The following is a 22,013-nucleotide window of genomic DNA, read 5'->3' on the forward strand; positions in this document are numbered from 1 at the left end:
AAAAGAAATTCCCTTAATGTGATAGGGTATCACAAAAAGCCGAGAGCAGATATCCTACTTAGAGATGAAATATTGGAAGCGTTTCCTGAGTTTGGAAAGGAAACAAAGATGAACAGGAAGCTCTGGCCAGGATAGTTGGGCAAGAAAGTAAATAAAAAGGTTAAGGATAGAAATAAAGAAATAAAACTGTCACTCTTAGCAGATGACATGACTGTACACAGATAAAGTCCAAAAGAATCTGCAGATAAACTATTAGAATAAACAAGTGAACTTAGCTAGATAGCCAGATTTTTAAAAAATAATCAAATTTGTTTCTATATACTAGCAACAAACAATAAAAAAAAAGAAACTAAATGTCATGTAGATTAAAACAAAAAGTGAATTTCAAGGAATAAATCTAGCAAAAGATGGGCAGAAAACTACAAAATATTTACAAGAAAAACTGAAAAACACGTAAATAAATGGAGAGATACACCCAATCTTGCAGGCATCAGTTCACCGCAGACTGACCCACAGAGTCAATGAAATCCCAACCAACTTCCAGCAGAAATTGTTGTGTGGCATATGACAGACTGATTCTGAAAGGCATATACAAAAAAAGTAGCCAAAGCAAAGCAGCAGTAAGGAACAAAAACCTGGAAGATTTACACTACATACAAACTAAGAGCATGAGTAGTGGCACAGGGATGAGCAGAGACTGAAGGAGCAAAACAGAGTTCAGACAGAATTCACACATTTTACAGACGTCTGGGGTACATCCCAGGGGACACCGCGGTGCAGTCGTGGAAAAGATGGTCTTCTCAATAAAAAGGGGTAGATCACCTGGAAAGTTATACAGGGAAAAAGTAAAACTTGAGCGCCATATCACACCACATCAAAATAAATCAATTCCAGATGTACTACGAGAGCCTTCATAAGAAAACAGGAGAGTCAGAATCTCGACTGTCCGAGGAGAAAAGCAGATGCAGGGAAGACAGGAAGCTGGGAGAAGTCTAGGACGTTGCATTTGATTTAAATTTAAATATATCAATTCCAAGAGATTTATAGATATTAAATACTACATATAAAACAGATAAACAGCAAGTTTCTCTTGTATGCACAGGGAACTCTATTCAATATTTTGTAGTAACCTATAATGAAAAAGAATAGGAAAAGGAATATATGTAAGTACACGTAGGACTGAAACATTAGACTGTGCACCAGAAATTGACATAACATTGTAAACTGATTATACTTCACTTAAAACAATTTTTTTAATCAATTCTGAGCTCTGACTACTAAAAGGGTATAAAAAAGGACACCCCAGTAGCAATAAGCAAACCTCGCACCAAGATCTTGGTTACTAAACACCATTCCCCACTGAAAGGGAAACGGGCACACTCCACAGCTGGGAACATGAAGTCTAAGATGCGCCTGGGACGTTCTGCCAAACAATACAATACGAAAAATGCTTAAAAAACCCCACAACTCTACACTAACACTAAATAAATAAGAACAATAAGTGAAGGAATACAATGAATAGGAGGGGATGGGGGGTGCCCTTCCCTAAAAGACCGCCAACTGATAAACACAGGCGCTACAGAACTCTGAGGCTAGATCACCACTTTGCAATCGTCAGAGCAGCAATCAATCCAACGAGAGCCATCAATAAGTACTGAAAGGGAAGCACAGATCTTCTCTCACAGCGACTCACCTGGCAGGGGTCACCTGAACCAACTGATGTAAGGGACCGCCATCAACGCTGGCCCAGACCGGGGCCGTGTGCCTCCTTCCACTGCTTCTGCAGAAGCCCAGCAGAGACGCACACCACGTACCTGGTCGTGAGGCGAGGCCTGGCAGACCCAAACGGGGGCACCTTCTACAAAAAAACAGCCCGGGTTCTTCTAAGAGGGAAGTGTCACGAAGGAGAAAGGCTGAGAATCTATTCCAGGATAAAGGGACTACAGAAAATAAGCTCAAATGCAATGTGTGACTGAGCCGAAAACTGGATCAGAAAACACCCAACACAGGTACAAAGGACACTATTGAGACAACTGGAGAAATCTGAGCACTGATTTATGGAGGACTGTGTCAGGATTGACTTTCCTGAGTTTTGAACACTGTTTGAACTCTTGTTTAGGTAAGAGAATGTCCTGTTTGTAAGCAATGCTCAATATTTTGGGGTGAAAAAGCATAATATCTGCAAGTTGCTCCCAAATGTTTCAGGAAAAAAAAGATGACACCTATAAAGAGAAAAACAATGCTAAATCAAATGTGGCCAATTCTTCCAGCTAGGGAGTCTCAGGGAAAGGTACACAGGAGTACTTTGGACTTACCTTGAAACATTTCTGTAAATTTAAAATGATTTCAAATCAGAAAAATTTTAAAGGATACACAGAGGAACATCACAATGATCCTGAGGTAAAGGAAGATTTCTTTAAACAAGACATGAAAATTGCTATTGATAAGGAGAAAAAAACCTAATCAATGCATCAAAATTATATTAAAAATGAAAAGGCAAGTTGCCGAGTAGGAGAAGATATTTATGACACATACAACTGATAGAAGAGGCCTCTTCAGTGTATACAGAGCTCGTGAAAAGTTACGAGAAAAGGACAGATCACTCACTCTACAAAAGTGTGGAACAGAAGATTCAACGGGGTGTTTCACAAGGAGGCCAACCCAGTTGCTAAGACTATGAAAAAGTGTTCAAAATCACCCCTCGTTGTGGAAACTTAACACCATGATAAGAGACTCAGGACAACAGACCGCAGGTGCTCAATATGCACAACGTCCAGCATCTGCTAAGAAATTAACAGATAATGTGGAGAATCACAAAAAGGTGCCCCTAAGGAGGAGAAAAGTCAGTAGGAATTACCAGACCAAGAAATGACAAAGGGGATGGCATCAGCAGGCAAAGACTTTAAGCCATATATAAAACATGATCAGAACTTTAAAGTAATGTGAAGGCAGGAACTCAGTGAGGGGAGAAACGGAACCTGCAAATAAGAACAGAACGGAAACACAAAGGTCAGTGACTGTGAAGAGTCTGCCATGGAAATGAGTCCATCTAAAGCCTAAACAAGAAAAAGGCCAAAAACTAGTAAGTAAATAAAGCCTCGAGACCTCAGGGACAAAGCATGATCAGCTGGAGTTGTACGGGAAGGAAGGGGCACAAAGATATCTGAAGAAATAGTGGTATAAATGCACACGTCTAAAAAGCTCCACAAACTCTAAGCAGAATTAACAAAGGAAACCACACAGAAGCCCATGGTCATCAAATCGATGAAAACCAGAGAAAAGCAGGCTGGAAAGAAAAGATACAGCTCATGCCAAGGAGCACAGAGAAGAATGACTGTGACTTCCTGAGGGAAAAAAAAAAAGCATTTCAGAAGACAAGAGAACGACATCTACTGAAAGCAGTAAAGTGACAGTCAGTCTAGAATTCTATACCCAGCAGAAGTATCCTTCAAAAACGAAGGTTGAGGGAGGGTAGAGCTCAGTGGGAGAGCTTGTGCTTAGCATGCACGAGGTCCTGGGTTCAATCCCCAGCAGCTCCAGTAAAAATAAATGAATAAATAAACCTAATCTCCCCTCCCAATGAAGGTGACAATTGTACAATGAAAACTGATTAATTTTATTGTACATAAGTTATACTTCAATAAGGCAGATTTTTAAAAAAGTGGTATCAAGACCTCTTTGTAATTTTCCAGAGTTCATTCATCCCTAGGATGGTAAGAAATATTAAACGAAATTCTTCAAGCTGAAGAAAAATGATACCATTTGGAAACTCCAATCTATACGAAGTCTGAAGAACCAGACAAGATAAATATGTGGGTAAATATAATACAGTTTTTTGGTATTTTCAATTTCTTCAAAAGAAAATTAAATATCCATTTGAAAAAAATTAGAAACTTGATCTGTATCTCGCAACTTACACAAAAATTAACTGAAAATGGGCCACAGACTAAACATAAAACCCAAAGCCATAAAACATAGGGGAAAAAAGTTCTTGCAATCTTCTTAGGTAAAGACTCAAATATAATGTGAAAAGCATGAGCTGTAAGAGAAATGACTGATCATTTAACTCAAGATTTTAAAATATCAATGAAAGACACTATTAAGAGAAAGAAGAGATAAATTACAGTCTGAGAGAAAATGTTTATAAATCACATATCCAACACAGGACTTTTATCTAAAATGTATAAAGAACACAATACTCAACAACACTCCATATTCAAGCCACCCAATAGAAAGAGAGCAGAGGACTCAAAGAGGGACTTGATCAGAGCAGATGTACAGATGGCAAAGAAATACACAAGGATGTTCCACATCCTTAGACATCATAAGACACTGGAAAAATACAAATTAAAGTCTCAATGAGGTATCACTACAAACCGTGAGAATGGCTTTTTTTTTTTTTTTAAGACAAAACCAAGTGCCAGCAAAAAACAACCAAAAGGTCCCCTGACTGGCAAATGGATAAACCCACTGTGTACAGACACACAGTGGAACACTACTCAGCAGTCAGAAAGAATGAACCACAAATTCACACAACACTAATGACCCTCAAATGCATTCTGACTCAAAGGGCCACATACTGTATGATCCAACCAATATGACAGAAAACAGACCAGCAGTTGCAGGAGTTTTGGGGGAGGGGGAAAAAGGGGCTGCACGAGGGATGGTGAAGTGTAGGAGTAAAACTGCTCTGTATTTTGATCATGGAAGTGATCATATGACTATATGCATTTGTTTAAACTCAGAGAACAATATACCCAAAAAAGTAAGTTCTACTCTATTTAAATTTTAAGTGACTAAAAATGGAAAAGAGATAATTGGCTATTTCAAGTAAAAATAGTAACATAAGGTTTACAGCCTATGAAGAAGTGAAATATTTAACAACAATTGCACAAAGGACTAGAGCAGGGAAAATGAAAACACAGTTTTGAGAGTCTGAGATCCACGGAGGGGGCGATATACCTGAGAAGTTTGATGGGATAAGTTATATTCACGAGTCAGCTCCAGACAATGGAAGCATGGGTGGAGGTGGGAGTCAGGGGGTCCTAACTGCTAGGTCAACAGTGGATCTAAAGAAGAACTCTGGAAAAATTCAATCAAAAAGTACTAGAAAAGAGGAAAAAAGAAAATATGACAAATAATACACAAATAGTGAGGTGACAGATCTGAATCTAACTCCATTGAAAATTACATTAAACGTAAATAGTCTAAAGACTCCCAACAAAAGATAATCAGACTGTATAAAAAAGCAGATCTCAACCATGTGATACCTGTAAGAAACGCACTTTAAGGGGGAGGGTACAGCTCAAGTGGCAGAGCTCGTGCTTAGCATGCATAAGGTTCTGGGTTCAATCCCCAGTGCCTCCTCTAAAAAATAAATAAATATGTAAACCTAATTACCCCCTCCCCAAATTTTTTTAAATGCACTTTAAGACACAGATGGGTTAATAGTAAGAAGATGAAAAGAGCCAACACCAGGCAAATACTAAATATGAGAGCTGGCACAGCTATATTAATACCTACATAGATCAGAAATGGATACATTCCATGAAAGATACAAATTACCATGGCTCCAACAAGATGAAGGGGAAATCTGAATAGTTCTACACCTAAACTAACGGAAGACGTAATTAAAAACCTTCCCACAATGAACAAAAACAACAAAACTGCAGGCCCAAGTGGCTTCACTGGTGAATGAAACACTTAAGAAAGAAATAACATCAAACATATACAAATGCTTTCAGAAAATAAAGGAGAAAGGACAATAAAGTTAGCACATCCTCCTACCACAACCAAAGACACTACAGGGAAACTACAGATAATTAACCTTCACGAACTTAAGAAAGTTATTCCTTAAGAAAGAAATTCCCTAAAAAAGTATCAGCAAATTGAATCCAACAATAGGTAAAACTATAAAAAATAATGACAAGTCGGGTTTACCCTAAGAATGCAAGGGGTGGTTCAACATTTAAAAATTAACTGATGCAATATAACACATCAGTAAAACTAAGGAGAAAACCAACAAAATATATCATTGGATATAAATAATATAATAATCATTTCGATAGATGAACAAAAATACAGCCCCACTTGCACACGGACGTCACGGCAGCGAGATGACAGAAGCCCAACACCACTGCAACTAGTGGCATGTCCACAGCGTGGGAGATTACTCAGCAACCAAGAGGACCAAGGACCCACACTGAGAACCTCAGGGATGAATCAATCTCAAGATACAGTAAATGAAAAAAGTCAAAAATAAAAGACTCTGCCACAAACAATAAATGCTGGAGAGGGTGTGGAGAAAAGGGAACCCTCCTACACTGTTGGTGGGAATGTAATTTGGGGCAGCCACTATGGAAGACAATATGGAGGCTCCTTAAAAAACTAAAAATAGTTACCATATAATCCAGCACATATCCAGAGAAAACTCTAATACAAAAAGATATATGCACCCCTATGTTCAAAGCAGTACTATTTACAACAGCCAGCACATGGAAGCAACCTAAATGTCCATTGACAAATGACTGGATAAAGAAGACGTATATTTATATAATGGAATACTACTCAGCCATAAAAAAGAATGAAATAATGCCATTTGCAGCAACATGGATGGACCTGCAGATTGTCATTCTAAGTGAAGTAAGTCAGACAGAGAAAGACAAATATCATACGATATCACATGTGTGGAGTCTCCAAAATGATACAAATGAACTTATTCACAAAACAAACTTACAGACACAGAAAATAAACTTATGGTTACCAAAGGAAAAAGGAGGGGAGGGATAAATCAGGAGTTTGAGATTAGCAGATACAAACTACTAAATGCAAAATAGATAAACAACAAGGTCCTACTGTAGAGCACAGGGAACTATATTCAATAGCTTGTAGTAACCTATAATAAAAAGAATATGAAAAACAATATACACACACACATAAGTATAACTGAATCACTATGCTGTGCACCTGAAACTAACACAACATCGTAAATCAACTACACTTCAATTAAAAAAAAAAAAGAAGACTCCATTCTTTGTGATTCCATTTACGGAGACTCCAGAAAAGGAAAAAACCACAGTGACAGGAAGCAGGTGGGTGACTGCTGGGGCCAGGGGTGGGTAGCGGGGAAGGACCTCGGGAGACATTTGAGGGGAATAAACTGTTGTGTATCTTGACGGTGACTGTGGTACTTAACTGATTACAACGACCTAACTCGTCATCTATATACTTAAAATTAGTCCATTTTATTCTGTGTAAACACTTCAATAAACAACAAAGAGGGGGAGAAAAAAAGGCAGGGTCTGTCCTGCGTCCAGGCGTAGGGACAATGGGCACATCCGGGGAAGGAGCAGGACCACCCGGGGCCACCACACATGCTGGCCACCAGCTCTCGGGCCACCAGCCATGCCCTGGCACACCAACTAGGCCCCAGTGGAGGTCCCCTCCTGGGAAAGGGTTCACACGGAAGCTGGCGTCTCCCACAGGGAGCCACGGCTGCGTGCGTGATTCAACATATGCCCCGTGAGGGGAGCGGGCTGGGAAGGCTGGCCAGGCCTGGAAGCCAGAAGGTGGTCAGAACTACAGAGGACAGGGGAGGGGTTCCAGGTGGGTGTTGGAGCCTCCCTCGCCATGCCCTGTGCTGGCTTAGTCCCCCCACCCCACAGCCTTCCTCCCAGGGGCCAGGGGCAGCCTGCCCTGACGCTGACTGCCCAGCCATGATTCAGTACTGGTTCAGGGTCCAGTTTGTGTCTGTCTGTCTCCACTTAGTGGGGGGACCCATCCTGGCCACCACTGCTCACAGCCTGCAGGGACCGATGTGCCCAAGGAGCATAAAGGAGCCGAGACTGGGGAGCAGACCCTGTATGGCCCCCGTGCCTCCCCACCCCAGAACCAACACTGACCCCTACGGCCCGCACTGCCCTGGAGCTCCCTGCCTAGCAGCTGACATGCTCGTGGGGAGCCCCCTGCGAGGTGGGATGAGTCTGACCCGGCCCCATCAACACCCCCACGTTAGGGCCTCCCCGGTGCCACCACTCCTAACAGCAACAAATCAGAAACATCCCTGCGTCCTTCGTCCTTCGAGGGAAGGGGGTAGCTCAACCATCATCCTCCACCTATGGATAAGGATGCAGGTCGTGGAAGGAGGGAGGAGACATGGGACAGGGCGGGGGGCCGCTGCTGGGGGAGCCATCAGGAGTCCATTCACTTCACCTGTGGTGTTTAAGCCCTTAATTTCCACAACAAGAGGCCTGCTATGTAGGAGCTGCTGATGGCTCTTCCCTGGGGTGGGGATGCCCAGCCACAAGGCCCTGCACACAGGGTGCTGGTCAAAAGACCTCTGAAGGTCACTCAGGCCGACTCTCCCTTGGCAGGTGGGGAGACTGAAGCCAGAAAGAAGAAAGGGCTCCCACGTCCCTGAGGCCCCAGAACTTCACCTTAGAACATTCCGGATGCCACCAGCTCAGAGAGCTCTGCCTGACTCTCATCCAGGCCCCAGGCCACCAGCTGCCCAGGGGGTGTGAGGATGTTCCCGACCAGGCCAGGCCAGTGCACAGAAGGAGCCTGGGGTATGGGGAGCCGGTGCCCAAGGAACCACCAGCCTTTGGGGTTGGGCCCCTCTCTGCCTGCTGTGCCCCCACGGTCCCTCCCCCACAACCCTCTTCCCAGCGCGCCCGGCACCCGGTGATGCCAGTGACGTCACTGCCAATAACCTAGATTTTAACCAAGAAATTGCACACCCTGTCCCTGCCCCACTTATGGGCTCACCGAGGAGAAAACCAGACTGGACCACCCCAGGCCAGCTGGAGGCATACCGCTTGCATGCCCCCTGCCCCCTCCAGTCTCCCAGCTCCCACCATCCTGACCCACCTCCAACAGCCCTGGATGGGTGGGGAAGGGCTCTGAGGGCCGAGGAGTACAGGAACACCGGCCTTGGCCTCAGTAGGACTGAGTATGTTGTCTGACTTGAGGGGAGGGCTGGTGAGACGGTCTCGCCATGGTGAAGGCAGTGGGGCAGCTCGGCTTCCCAAGCCCTACCATGGGCTGCCCACAGCCACTGCCCCCTGGCTCCTTAGAAAATCCAAGGACGCAGGCAGGCCACGACTGTTCTGTGAGGAGGGGGTCCAGGCCCAGGCAGCTGGAAGGGCAGGTGCCCACCGACCAGCTACTGCAGTGCTCCCTCACCAGCAATCCCAGTGCCCTGTCCTGTTTCTCAGTGACTCAGACACATCGAGGCCTGAGGCCACACTGGTGGGCAGGGGGCTGTGCAGGGAGGGTGCTAGGGAGCCGTCTGAATTAGGGTCCTCTCGTGGTTCCGAGGTACACCTCTACAGGCCACTGGGCCCTCAGCAGATCCGCTGTGACCCCTCCACAGAGCCCTGTCCAGCTGCCGGCATGGAGCTTCCACAGAGACTGCGTGGTCTGCCCTGGCCCCACGCAGCCTGCTTCCTCAGGGAAGGGGCTTGGGAGCCGCCCAGGGCCCTCTGGCCCAGTCTTGGTTCTAAGGATCTTCCCCCTACTCTGGTAGCTGTCAGCTGGGAAGTGGAGACAGAGAAGGAAACAGCACACGGGCAGTTCCCAGGGGTCTTGGCAAGGCCTGACCCACACCAGAGCTTGCAGTTTTCCCACTAAGAGAAGAAACCTAGTCCAGATGGAAGTGGTCTTGGTGTCAGTGTCCTGCAGAATTCATGTAAGTATGACAATATGCATTAAAGACAATGAGTTCTAGGGAAAACCAAGGCAGGCCTAGGGCCCCAGGGGGAGCTCTCGGGGGCAGTGCCTCTCCCACAGCTCTGAGAGGGACCCAGGTTGTCCAGACCAGAGGCCGAGACCCAGCCATCCAGTCCTCAGCCACTAAGGGGGCCGGGGGGTCCCAAGGGCCCAAGCTAACCAGTGCTCCTGGCTCCCTCCGCCCTTGCCCCCGGCACTAAGTCTGCACGAGTGTCTGCCTGGAGGTTGCGAAGCAGAATGAGGAGGAAGAGGTGGGGAGCAGCATCTGCCCTGTCAGGGCACTAGGACATGGGAAGTCTCAGGGGAGGAAAGGGTCCCCACACTGCCCTGTGGGGCCTCAGCACGGGCACGTCACTTCCCACTGGCACCACGTATCTAGTCCAGCCCACCGGACACAGGCCCTGCATGCAGATCAGGGCAGGAAGCGGGCCCAGGCACACAGCCAGTTTTCGGGGAACACAGAAGGCTGGAGACACCGATCCGGGGCCTCAGCTACAGGACCCTCCACCCAGCAAACTCTGAACGGCCTCCAGGGACAGTGGCACAGCCTACAGGCAACACCAGGTTTCTCAAATCAGAGCACTTTGGGCTTATAGCTCCCAAAGGCAGGAGTCCCCTCTAGTCTCAGAACAAGTTGAGGGGCAGCTCATTCAATTCAACAGGCACTGTCTGGCCTGTCCTTTGGTGCTGGGCCCAGGAAGATGGCCACGAATGGGACAGGTCCAAGGGAAACTCTGAACTCACTGAGAGTCAGAGAGAAGGCAAAAGCACTTGGGTAGAGAGAGGGCTGAGGTCAAAGGTAATGGAGATGGCCTGCTGGGGCACTTCAGACAGGGACACTGAGGTCTCGAGCAGGCGAGTGACCAGCCTGGGTCACACAGTACCCTGTGAGACCTCAGGCAGATCCCTGGTCCACTGAGGCCCTCAGTCTCTTCACCTGTCCAGTGAAAGAAACATGCTACACTGCAGCTGGACACCTTCCCATGGCCTCTCATCTCATCCAGGATCAAGTTTAAAGTCCTTCACTAAGGCCCTGCAAGACAGACCTAGGTCCTGCTCCCGCTTCAGGTCTCAGATGCTGCCAGCTCATCCAGTCCAGTTGGGGACTCTCCCCTGCACACCTCTGGCACAGGGGCCTCCCCGAGCTGTCCTGGCCCCAGGACATGCCCATCTTACTGCCAGGCTATGCGTGCCACCAGATAAGGCCAGGGTTGCCTCGGTGCCCACCCAGGGCCTGAGGTCCACCCGGGCCTGCTGGCGGGCGGCTGCAGCAGTGGCGTGGGGCCAGGCCCCCACTGTGCGTTACCTGCATAGCTGCCCGTGGCCTTGATGTACATCTGGCCGTACTGCTCCTCCACCATGGTGTCGTAGGCCTCATCATCCTCCTCATCCTCCTCGTTGTGGTAGGAGGTGGGGCTGTCGGTGGTGGGCAGGCTGCTGGCCCCCGGACTGGTCCGCTCCCCCTGGGAGTAGGGCACCTGCTGGATGCTGGGGATGAGGGTGGCCAGGCTGGGCACCCCATAGTAGGAGACCCGGGGCAGCTTGAGAGGGGCCGTGCCCGCCGCAACCGCAGGACCCACCGCCGCCGTCCCGCCGTCCCGGGGCCCCGTCTCTAGCGGGCGCTTGGGGGCCAGGCCCGGGCCGGCGGCTAGCGGCAGCTCCATGGCTTCATGCTTCACGCGGGTCAGCAGCGGGATGGGGACGGAGGGGGACACGACGTATGGGGGGGCGGTGGCAGCGGCCGGCTGCAGCTGGTTGCAGGGACTCTGGGGCTCAGAGCTGGCGTCCTCGATCATGGCGGTCTGCGAGTCGCAGTGGGGCGAGCTCACCTTGAACATGAGGTCTGTGCCACGCTCCACGATGTGCTGGATCTGCAGAAAGCCGGCTGTGTACATGACCACGAGCTGCTCGCTGGCCGCCATGGTCAGCCTGCCCGTGTAGCAGAAGGACAGGATCTGCTGGAAGCAGGCGGGCGGCACGGTTCCCGGCAGCTCGAAGGCGCTCTTGCTGTTGCCGCTGAACAGGTCGCGGAAGTAGAGGCTGCTGGCGGCCAGGACGGCCCGGTGGGCCTTGAAGGCCTGGCCCTTGACCACAATGGACACATCGCAGTAGAGGCCCAGCAGGCGCTGCTCGTTGAGGCAGCCGAGCACGGTGTTCCCGAAGTTGGGGATCTCGATGTGCAGCGTCTGCGACATGGCGGGCAGGCACCGTGGGCTCGCCTCAGACTCTCAGCGCGGGAGCAGCCGAGCGGGGCACATCTGCAGAAGAGGGCAGGAGGCACTGTGGTCAGGTTCCTGGACGGCCCCTCGAAGGGCCGAGCTCCGCACCACCCCCGCTCTGCCCCGAGAGCCCTGTGCCCTCCTCTCGGGTACCCCAGACTTCCTCCAGCTACCACAAGCCAGACCAGGTCTCGTAGCCGACCTCACCTACAGTGGGACCCTGGCTGGACCAACAGTGCTGTACAGGACGCCAGATGCTCTGAGCCAAGTTCCCAACCAAGGGATGCCCCCCACGCCACCCTGGGCTGCTCCCAGAGGCCGCCCCGGAGAGAGCGTGAGCCCCGGGGGGGCCGGGAGACACCCAGTCCTAGCAGAAGAAGAGAGGCCTACACAGGCGGCAGATGGGCCATGAGGTCCGGAGTGGGGCAGTTCAACCGCGGCGCTCAGAGGGGTGACGGCGGCGGGCCCGTGTCTGCACAACTCTTCTCCCAGGAAAAAGTTAGTGGCAAAGGGGCCCCTGGCTGCCTTTCCCCTGGGAGGGGCCAGAGCCCTGAGCATGGGGCAGGGCACCATAGGGCTGCCTCGTGGGGGGTCTGTGGAAGCTTTGGTTTCGGTTTGCGTTTCAGCCACGCAGCGGCCAGCCAGCAAGGGAATTCCGCCCGCCAGGCTTAGAAGCTGCCCCCTCAGTCCCCTGGAGAGTCAGCGGGGTGGGGGTGCCCAGGGAAGTGAGCTGAAGCTGGGAGAACTCGGCGGCTCCGCCACCTCTGCTCCCTCTCCCGGCAGAGACCTCGGGCCAGAGGGGTCTCTGAGTCCTGACCGGCTCCCGGGCTCCCGGGCTCCCATCAGGGACCGGCTGCCAGACCAGGAGTTGGGAGCCTGTCGCAGCCCCACCTGCACGTACTCCTGGCCCCCAGCTTCCAACGCTGGCCAATCCCTGCTGGCTTGTTCCCAGCCCAGGTGACCACAGGGGTCGTGGGGAGATGGGGGAGGGCCCGGCAAGGGCTCAGATGCTGCCGGGATGCCACCAGCCCCCAGGGGCTAGGAACGGGGCTCCAGTGCTGTGGATCTGCTGCCGGGCTCGGAGGAGGGGTCCGGGATGGAGGGGCCAGAGAAGGCGCTGGCCCAACTCCGCGCAGCCTGTGGCCGTACAAAGGGCCGCTCTGTCCCGCGGGAGGAAAGTGCAGGCGGCCGCAGTGGCGCCGGGCGGCCAGCGGAGGGAGGGCGGAGCACTGGACCGGCCGGCAGGAGTTGGGCAGGTGGGCGGCCGCTTAGGGGAGGGCCTGCAGCGACCCCGCTGCGGAGAAGTTGCCAGCCTGGCCGGTGGTACCAGCCAGCGGGGGAGACCTACCTTTGGCCGCTGCCGCCGTGGCCCCGGCACTGCCCGCTCAGCCTGGCAGGGGCAGGCTTGCCCGCACGCCGGCCGCCCGCAGCCGCCAGCTGCTCGGAGAATGCAGCAAACGGAGCGGGAGCCCTTGGGGTGGGGAGGGCGCGAGGAGCCGGGAGAGGAGGAGGAGGAGGAGGAGGAGGAGGAGGAGGAGGAGGAGGAGGAGGAGGAGGAGGAGGAGGGCAGAGAGAGAGTCTCGGAGCTGGGCTCGGCCGCGGCTCAGCTGCACCCAGCCCAGCTCTCTGGGGCAGCGCACAGCATCTAAATGAAGAGGCCGGATGCAGACGGACATTCAGGCAGCTCTCGGGAATGAATAGCCGCCTTTGATTTGGGAGCCGAAGTAAATGCCAGCTCCCAGCCCCAGCTTTAAAAACAGTGGAGTGTTGGTGCCAGAGGAATGCGCGGCTCCGGGTGTTGGTACAAGACAGACTTTTGATGACTCACTGCAATGCAAACAAAGATGGCAGAAATACTGTACTGTACGTGGAGAGACGCTTCGTGGTGCCACGGCAACTGAGACAGCCTGGAAATTTATAGTGCAGTTTTGCATATGAATTACCCAGCAAACTGCCACCCTGCCATCCAGTACAGCCCGAGTGTCAAAGCATTTAAACTATTCCAAACAGTCTGCAGGGCTGGCAGAGCTGCCTAACTCCTCTAGGGCGGAAGGGGGGTGACGATGATGGGGGAGGGAGGCCAGCAGGTCAGGGCAGGCAGGGCAGAAGCTGGGTGAGGGAGGGGAGCCCAGAAGGGGAGGAAAAGGAAAGAGATGAGAAGATGAGGCAGAAGAAGGAGAGAGCAAGGGGCCAGGGAGGAGGAGGCCCAGAGACAGGGGGGCAGAGGCCCGGCGCCCCCACCCCAGTGCCCCCCTTCTCCACCCCCTCCTTGGGGTTCTAGAGCAGCAGGCCCAACTAGTCCAGCCCCAACACCCCACTCCCAGTCTCCCAGGTGGTCACCCTGGCCCCCAACCCCTCGGCCGGGGCAGCTCTCTTAAAGAAGTGTAACTTTGTGATGGTAACTGTTCCAACTGGGGCCAAGCAACTAGGGGCCCCTGATGCACCAGCCCCAGAGGTGGCAGCAGAGGCTCCTCCCCAGGCTAGCCGTGCTGCTGGGCTGCGCGCGCGGGGCCCGCAGTGTCCACCCTCTGCTGAGACTTTCCTGGGCAGGGGCGGCCAGTCCTGCTCCAGAGGACACACCTCCTTCGAGGCTCAAGTCACGGCCCACTGGATTGCATGGGCCCTGGGGCAAACCACTGGCCTGCCCAGCCTCAGCTTCCCAGCCTGCCACCAACTGTGGCAGCTGCAAGAAGGGACAGGGATCAGGCTGGAGATGGCCAAGTTCGGGTCTCCTGTAGTGTGAATTAGCCCTGGCGCTGCAGCAGGGAGGAGGCCAGGGCGACAGGCAGCACCCCTCCCGCCGGCCCCTCCAAGGCATCCGGAGAGAAAGGAGGAGCCACCTGACACGTCCTCATCCACACACCACGGCCCAGCTTCCAAGACCAGATAGACGCCGCTGAACGGGGGGCAGGAAGAAGTCCACGTGCGGAGAAGAGGCCGCATGCCTCCACGCGGGCTGACGGCAGCTCGTGGAGGGACGGCGAGCTAGGCCTGCGTTCAGAGTGTGAACAGAAACGGTCCCGCCTGGAGCTCTGGGGACCCAGGACCGTCAGGGCGAGGAGAGCAGGGCTCAGCCGGACCTCCTCCCGCTTGAGACCCACACTGGCAGCGCCGTCTCACCGCTAGCCGGGTGTCGCGTCCTGGCTCGGCTGCTGGGTGAAGGAGTGTGTCCAGACCTTAGGCCCCTCCTCATCTGTGCCTGACAGATCGTCCAGTGCAGTCGAGCCCAGAGCGGAGGCTGGGTGAGCGGGCCCTATCCCATCGCGCTCCCAGGCCACAGGGCCTTGTCCTCATCGCCCCTGGGAAGCTGTACAGGGCCACAGGCAGCTTGGCCAGAAGGGGCTGTGTGGTCCTGGTGGTCTCTCTTTCCTGGGGCCTAGGAGAAGCCAACTGGCCCCCAGATGAGGGGGCTGGGGCCTTGGGGTGGGGGTTTCAGGCACAGCCCCACCTGCCCACCCAGCCACAAAGGGGAGCAGACTGGGCACAGGCAAAGCTGACGTGGGGAAACGGAGGGACACTCAGAGCCAAAGGACAGCAGGACCCATGATGGGTAGGGAAGGGCAGGAGCCAACCCCAGCCTGGGAGCAGGACTCAGACCCCAAGGAACCCAGGACACAGCCCTCCCCTGCCCACGACATGAGCTGCCCCCTCCTCTGTGCCGCACCCTGGCCCTCCCCGGAACGGAGCTGCCTGCTTCACTGCCACTTCCTCAGGGAAGCCCACCACCCAGGTGCTACTCATGAGCTTACGGGCTGCCTGATGCCTGGTGGGCATTTAACCCCATGCTGGGCTCGGCTGGGGAGGGCCGCAAGAGAGGCGCTGTGCTGCCCAGAAACACGCACAGCACAGCAGGGAGGGCCCTCCCAATGGCCCCCTCCCCAGACCCACAGCCCCCACCACCGGGAGCCTCCCGGAGAGAGGTGGGGTCTCCTGAGCCAAATGGGGGCTCTTGTGCCACAAGAGGGGTGACCCAGCCTGACTGGGGTGGGCAGAGGCACACAAAGAGGGTCCCCATTGCCCTGGGCTGGGCAGGGAGTGGGCAGGTTCTGACCGAGACTGGGGGACAGCGCGAGGCCTGCAGAGCTGCCCTTCCAAGGGCGCATCCTGGGTTCCACTGGGCGGGTCCTACAAAGGACTCTGTCTGGGACTCGCGTATCAATGGGGGTCGGGTTTACCCTCCAATGGGGACAGCAATGGTCCAGGGAGACAGCGTCAGGAAAGAGCCCGGCTGGAGCCTGGTACATGCTACACCTGTAAGCTGCACCTCGGTGGCGCTACCTGCTGTGACCTGGGCGGGAGGGTAGTGGTCCAGGTGGGCATCTCCATCGGGCCGCAGCCCACCTAGGCCCCCATCTGCCCTTTAGGGACCTGTGCCCCAGGGCTGGGGCCCGACCACTCGCCCAGAGAGGGGACTAACCTCCTCCCCTTGGAGGTGATGAGGCCGTCTGGTCCCCAGCGATGGGGACCACCAGCCCTGTTGCTGCTGTGTCCTCAAGCCACCTGTGCGGGTGAGCCTGCGCCCCATGGCCCAGCCTGGGAGAGCCCAGCGCCAGCTGGTTTCAGGCTGCTAGGCTGGAGCAAGAACAAAGCTGAACTTCAGGAGAAAAGAAAAAAAAATAAAGGTTTGGTTTACACACCCAGGGCCACGAAAGCAGGCCCAGCCGAGGGCTGACCCTTGGGCAGAGGCCCGAGAGGAGAGGGGCCAGGGGCCTGCGGGGACCACAGGGGCGGCCTCCTCGCCCTTGCCTGCCCAGCCCCACACCACCACCTCCTCCTTCTGTGTCTCAGCTTCCCCACCCCCTGCTACCCAAGCAACACCACCTGCTCTGTCTCCTCCACAGCAAGATTCGCATGCCTGTCCGCTTCCGGAAGGTTCTGAAGGGCCGGACGGAATGTCAGAGATCCCTATCAGTGTTCATCCCAGCCATCCTCAAAGCCACTGCAGCACAGAACCCTCCCGTTCATAATGCCCTTCAGAATGGAACCCACTTTGGGAAACCCTGTGGAGTCCAGCCCCTGCAGCTATGCCAGCCTTGGGCGGTGGCAGGGGGTTGGGGGGCGCTGCACACAGACTCCAAGGCCTCCCCCGGAATAAAGGGCAGGGTCTCTTCTCTGTGGACCTGCTCTCGGGACGGCTCGGATTCAGGCCCCGGGATTATGGATGGTCAACCAGAGCCCCTCCCAGCCCCCTACAGGCAGCGCAGCACGAAGTGGGGCAAGAGACGGGCTGGACGAGAAGCCTGTGGGGGGACGTGCATGCACGCAGGGGCCGGGGGGGCCGGGTCCCACAGAAGCCCAGCCAGGGCCAGCCCGGCAGCTCCCCGTTCCCCCTGCACCCAGCCTAGACCCCAAAGAGTTTCCAGTGGCACCCCAGGGTGGAGGAATGCAGTGTTTAATTTCTGCAGGATCACTACCAGCAAGGGAAAGAGAGGCGAGATAAATTAAATTAAATACAATTATTTTGCAGGATTTAATTTTACCCATCTAATAAGAGGTCTGGACCTCGGCAAATGCACGGCCATTAAACACAGCCACAGCAGGGGAGGCGGGGGGCAGGTGTGCCAGGAAACATTCTGGCAGGAGCAAAAGCAGCCCCTGTCACCACCTGCCTCCCCTGCCCCGAGCTGGGGACCCACCCCCATGGCAGCCCCACCATCTCAGGGTCTCAAGAGAAGCCAGCCTGGCAACAAGGACACTGCCTAAGAGGCAAGGCACTCCAGTGGCCTCATCCCCCAGGTTACTCTGAGTCAGCACTAACACACGTGGGCACGTCGGGGTGTCAGGAGTACCGCCTAGGCTGCTGCATGGGAGGCTGCAGGGAAAGAGTGAGGGGGGCAGGGTGGGGAGCGGCTCACGCTGGCCAGTGGCCTGCAGAGCAACTGCCTTGCCTTCCAATTTCAGCGCAGGCTCTGGTTACCTGGGCCTGCAGGAGGGAGCTCCCTTGCACCCTGCCCCTGGGTAACGCTCTGGTTGGCTGTAGAGCTCTGCTCCTCTGAGGGGCAAGGGGGATGCAGCCCAGGGGTTCAGGTACCTGTTTGAAGCAAGGCCACCGGGCTCTGAGAAGCCAGGTCCCCGGAGAGCTGGGCGACGCACCAACCCATCTGAGCCTCAGGTTTGCATTAAACTTACAATACATCACAAAACCATGGCTGGGCCACCACGGGGCCTCGATGCTCATGGAAGGACACAGGCGGGCGGGAGCAGGGCTCCGGGGTAGGGCCTCAGCCCCAGGAGCCCCTCTCCATGGTCCCCACTTTTGCGCTCACCTCCCAGCCCCACCCCCTCCAGGTGGGGTGGAGGCTGAGGCACCCAGAGGGCAAGCTTCCTGCTGCTCAGGCCTCGGGCAGGACTGCACCCGGGCACCACCCTCCCCAGCTTCCTGCTTTCAACACCCATCGTCCTGGGCAACCTAGGTCATCAAGGGGGTGGGGACTGACCCTGCTGGACACAGGCACCGAGGCCTGGACTTGCCCTGGGCCCTCAGGACTCTGCTGCGGAGATGAGAATTCCACCTCAGCCTCTGTGCTTGGCTGTCCTGGAGTCGCCTGTGCCCAGGGAAGGGGGCACTCAGGCCTCTGAAACCTCAGGATCACATGGTCACCGGGTGCCACCCCACCTCTGGGACAGCCCCCCCCCCCAGGCTCAGTGTGCTCCCACCTGACAGGCAGAGGCCAGAGGCCTCCTGTGTTCAGCCAGGCTCCTGGGCAGCCTCCACCCCAGACCACAGTCTGGACCGGCATCAAGCATAAAAGCCGGTTTTAACTGCACTAACAAATGTTTGCCTGGAAGCTTTTTTTTTTTTTTTTTTTTTTTTCCCAAACAGAGAAGGGCAGCCTGCCAGAGTCTGCAAATTCAAAAATGTGCTTATCAGTCCTTCCTCTGCCGTCCTAAGGAGAGAGTCACAGATGCAGGACTGGTCCCCGGGGAGATACCAGCCCACATGGAGGGTCCCTGCTGGCCCTCCAGATGGCACCCCTAGGCCCCAGCGCCCCAGGGCACCGGGCAGGGCACTGGGCGGGTCACCATCAGCCCCACCGGCCCCACCGGCCCCCAGGACCATGGGGGCTGGGCAGGGGCTGGTCTATCAGATAGGATGGCGGGCCTAGTGTCATATGGCTCGTGGCCTTGGCAGTGAGCTCTGACAAGGGTCCAGTCTAGGGGTCTGCGTGGCCCAGCTGAGGCCACATCCAGGGGTACAATGCAGCCTATGACTCCTTCAGACACGCCACTACCCACCAGTCCCGACTACCTGCCACCAACACACCAGCCTCCAACCCTCCACTCAAATATTTAAATTTTAGTGCTGATCGGGTGTCGGGAGCCAAAGAAACAGAGCAGGAACCTAAAGATACAACAGGGGTTGGCCCAACGGGAGGGGAGTAGCCCCCATGAGCCCACCCACCCATCCTGTGCCCGGCCAAGTCCACAAGTCCACAGACTAGTCACACAGCGGTTCCAGAAGGTTTGCAAAGAATTAACGAGTGTTTTGAACAGAGCCGACAATCTCTCTCACCCATATTTGTAATTTAAATAACGAAAGCTTGAAGAGTGTGCCCCTCGGGCTCAGTTTAATAACTTAAAAAGCCAGATCCACGCTTGCAGACGCGCCCTCCTCCCCTCTCCCAGGCGGAGGCAGGGTCCCCCGCACCCCAGGCTGGGGGCAGGCCGGGGCACAGGGGCCCGGCGCTGAGAGCAGGAGCTCCCCAGGCTCAGCCGCTGGCCCCAGACTCCCCTCCTCGGCGCCCCCCCCGCCCCCATCTCCCTTGGCAGGCCTGGGGGGCTCCGAGTGGGGGCGCGTGCCAGGCCAGCCGGTCACCCAACTCATTCAAGACAGCGACTCTGCACACACTCCCATATTTAATATTCATAGCTCTCCTCATCTGCATATCACGCCATAAATAGTCAAGGTAAGACACAAAGCTCCCCTGCATTTCTAATTATGCTCAAAAATCTGATGCAAATCAGACCGGCACAGAAATACTAAATCAGCCGCGGGGGGTGGGGGGGACAGTTACCCCGAGACAGGGCCACAGCACACCAGTCCCACCTCCATGCTCCCCCAAGGTGGCTGCTGGTGGCGTGGCCCAGGACCCCTGGCCTGGAGCTGGGCAGTGGGGCCCAGGCCACTCCTTAGTCAGCCTCACCTACCTTGGCCATGAAAAGAGACAGGTGTGGGGCAGGGGATAAGCCCACAGCATCTCAGGGACCACGTCACCCCCTCCCCAGGGGCTGGCCCGCCTGTCCCACTTTCTCCCGAGGGGTCCCGGCACAGGGTCTCCCTACCTGCCCCCCCACCGAGGACACCCAGCCACCCACCCCACACAGAGGCCATGCTCCCAGGCTCCACCTGCCTCCACATTTAACCCTCTGGACACTCTGGTCCAGCTCTCCCAAACAATCTGACTCCACGGCAGAGGAGAATCACAGAAGATGTGCCCCCACCCTCCGGGGCAACACCCCATCCTGGGGAGGGGATCTGGCAGGCCCCAGCCACTGAAGGGCCGTGGGGACAGGACTGGCAGTGACAGCAGCCCACCTGCATGGGCAGGAGAGGCCTCTGGGCCCAGTCCTCCTGTCTGCGTGGAGACGCTCTGCAGGGGCTACAGGATGGAAGGTTCTGTGCCATTCAGAGCCCAGTAGAGAACCAGCCCACACGGTGGGCACAGGGGGACATCCAGGACCCCCATGGGTGGCACTGACACAGCCCTCAAGGTCCCTGTTGGCTGAGTTGCACTTGGAACCTGGAGGCAAGGCTGCCCGGGGAGCCTAAGAGGCATGCAGGCCACAGCAGGTGACCCACCCTAGCTCGGCCTGGCCTCCGTCAGAGCAGGCATCTGCCTCCTTCCCTCACACAGACCCCAACACCCAACCCTTCCAGGGCAGCCCTGAGCACCAGAACTCATACACCTGGCCCCGCCCTGGCCCTGGCCCTCCAGATGCAGCCTGGGGGCGGGGCACCTGGACTGGCACACCCCTGCCCATCCTGGGGTGCAGAGACAGGGCTGCCTGAGGGGCCCACGGGAGACACAGACCAGAGTGACACTGGGGTCACCCCACTCTGCCTTTAGAGAGAGACGCAGAGATGTGCCTGTTGCCCGCATCTGCCTGGCATCTTGCCCAGACCTATTTTCAAGCCCATTTACTAGAAATCCCACAAATTAAAGGAAATACGGATAATGCAGTAAGAATCCTGCGGGCCAAATAAAAGCTACACATAATCGTCCTCACGTTCCTGCGTGAGAATCTTAACCACAAACCAGGATCTCCCCAAAGCGCCTGTGCAGCAGGCGTGCCGTGTGTGGAGGAGGAAGGTCCGGCGCTCACCCTGGGATCCGAGGCACGAGGCACAAGGCACGGGCCACGGCTGACAGCGGGGCCATAAAAGGCAAGTACTGATATGAAAAATAAAGTCCGTAAACACAATCACCCAACTTTATGGCCTGGGAAGACCGATGACCTGCAGCCACCAGCAGCACAGCGGGGGTGTGTTTTTTGCCAGGAGGTGGGGCCAGGCTGCAGGCAGGAGCCCCCGCCCCTCCTGGAGCGGCTCCTCTGAGGGACAGGCCGGGCCTGGGGTCCCCACTCCCAGCACCTGGAAACGACCACAGATCCACTGCTTTGACCCCCATCCCGTGTTTCATGTGGTTCCCAAGAGAAGCTGGGGTGGGGGGTACAGAGCCCCAGACCTTCCAGAAAGGGAGGCCCAGGGAGAGGACTAGCCAGCTGGGTTTGCCCAGGAATGAGGGCACTCGGCGGGTACACCAAGAAAGGCCAGGAGCCCCAGGACAAGCTGCTGGCTGAGGTGAGGGGTTGAAAAGCCTGGTGTGTGGTTCCTGAGGATCAGGCCCAGGCCTGCTGATCTCCAAAGCCAAGGGCCCACCCCATAGGCTCACAGGCTCGCCAATGCCCCAAAGGTGTAGTCAGAGGACAAAATGGTCACTATTACCCCAATATTTGTGGGTAAAAAGCACCAAAGATGCAGCTGGGTGGGCACTAAGCCCCTGCAGACCCTCAGGAGCCCTGGGGCACTCCCTGATTGTTCCACCTGCCAGGGACTCGATATCC

General features: G+C 54.9%; 1 protein-coding gene across 10 annotated transcripts in view; it reads right to left on the reverse strand.

The window, feature by feature from the left end:
* Nucleotides 1-22,013, reverse strand: part of NACC2 (NACC family member 2) — a 66,271-nt gene that overhangs the window by 18,678 nt on the left and 25,580 nt on the right. For 4 of the 10 annotated variants that reach the window (XM_031450811.2, XM_031450806.2, XM_031450807.2 and 1 more), the window contains one exon: nucleotides 11,036-11,987. In XM_031450811.2, the coding sequence (XP_031306671.1) occupies nucleotides 11,036-11,924 (889 nt within the window). In that variant the 5' untranslated portion in view covers nucleotides 11,925-11,987. Of the gene's footprint in view, nucleotides 1-11,035; nucleotides 11,988-12,338; nucleotides 12,815-12,839; nucleotides 13,248-13,296; nucleotides 14,231-22,013 lie in introns of those variants that run through there. The other 6 variants (XM_031450812.2, XM_064490689.1, XM_064490688.1 and 3 more) reach the window with 6 other exon arrangements.

The sequence above is a fragment of the Camelus dromedarius genome, chromosome 10, assembly GCF_036321535.1.
Source record: "Camelus dromedarius isolate mCamDro1 chromosome 10, mCamDro1.pat, whole genome shotgun sequence".
NCBI lineage: Eukaryota > Metazoa > Chordata > Mammalia > Artiodactyla > Camelidae > Camelus > Camelus dromedarius.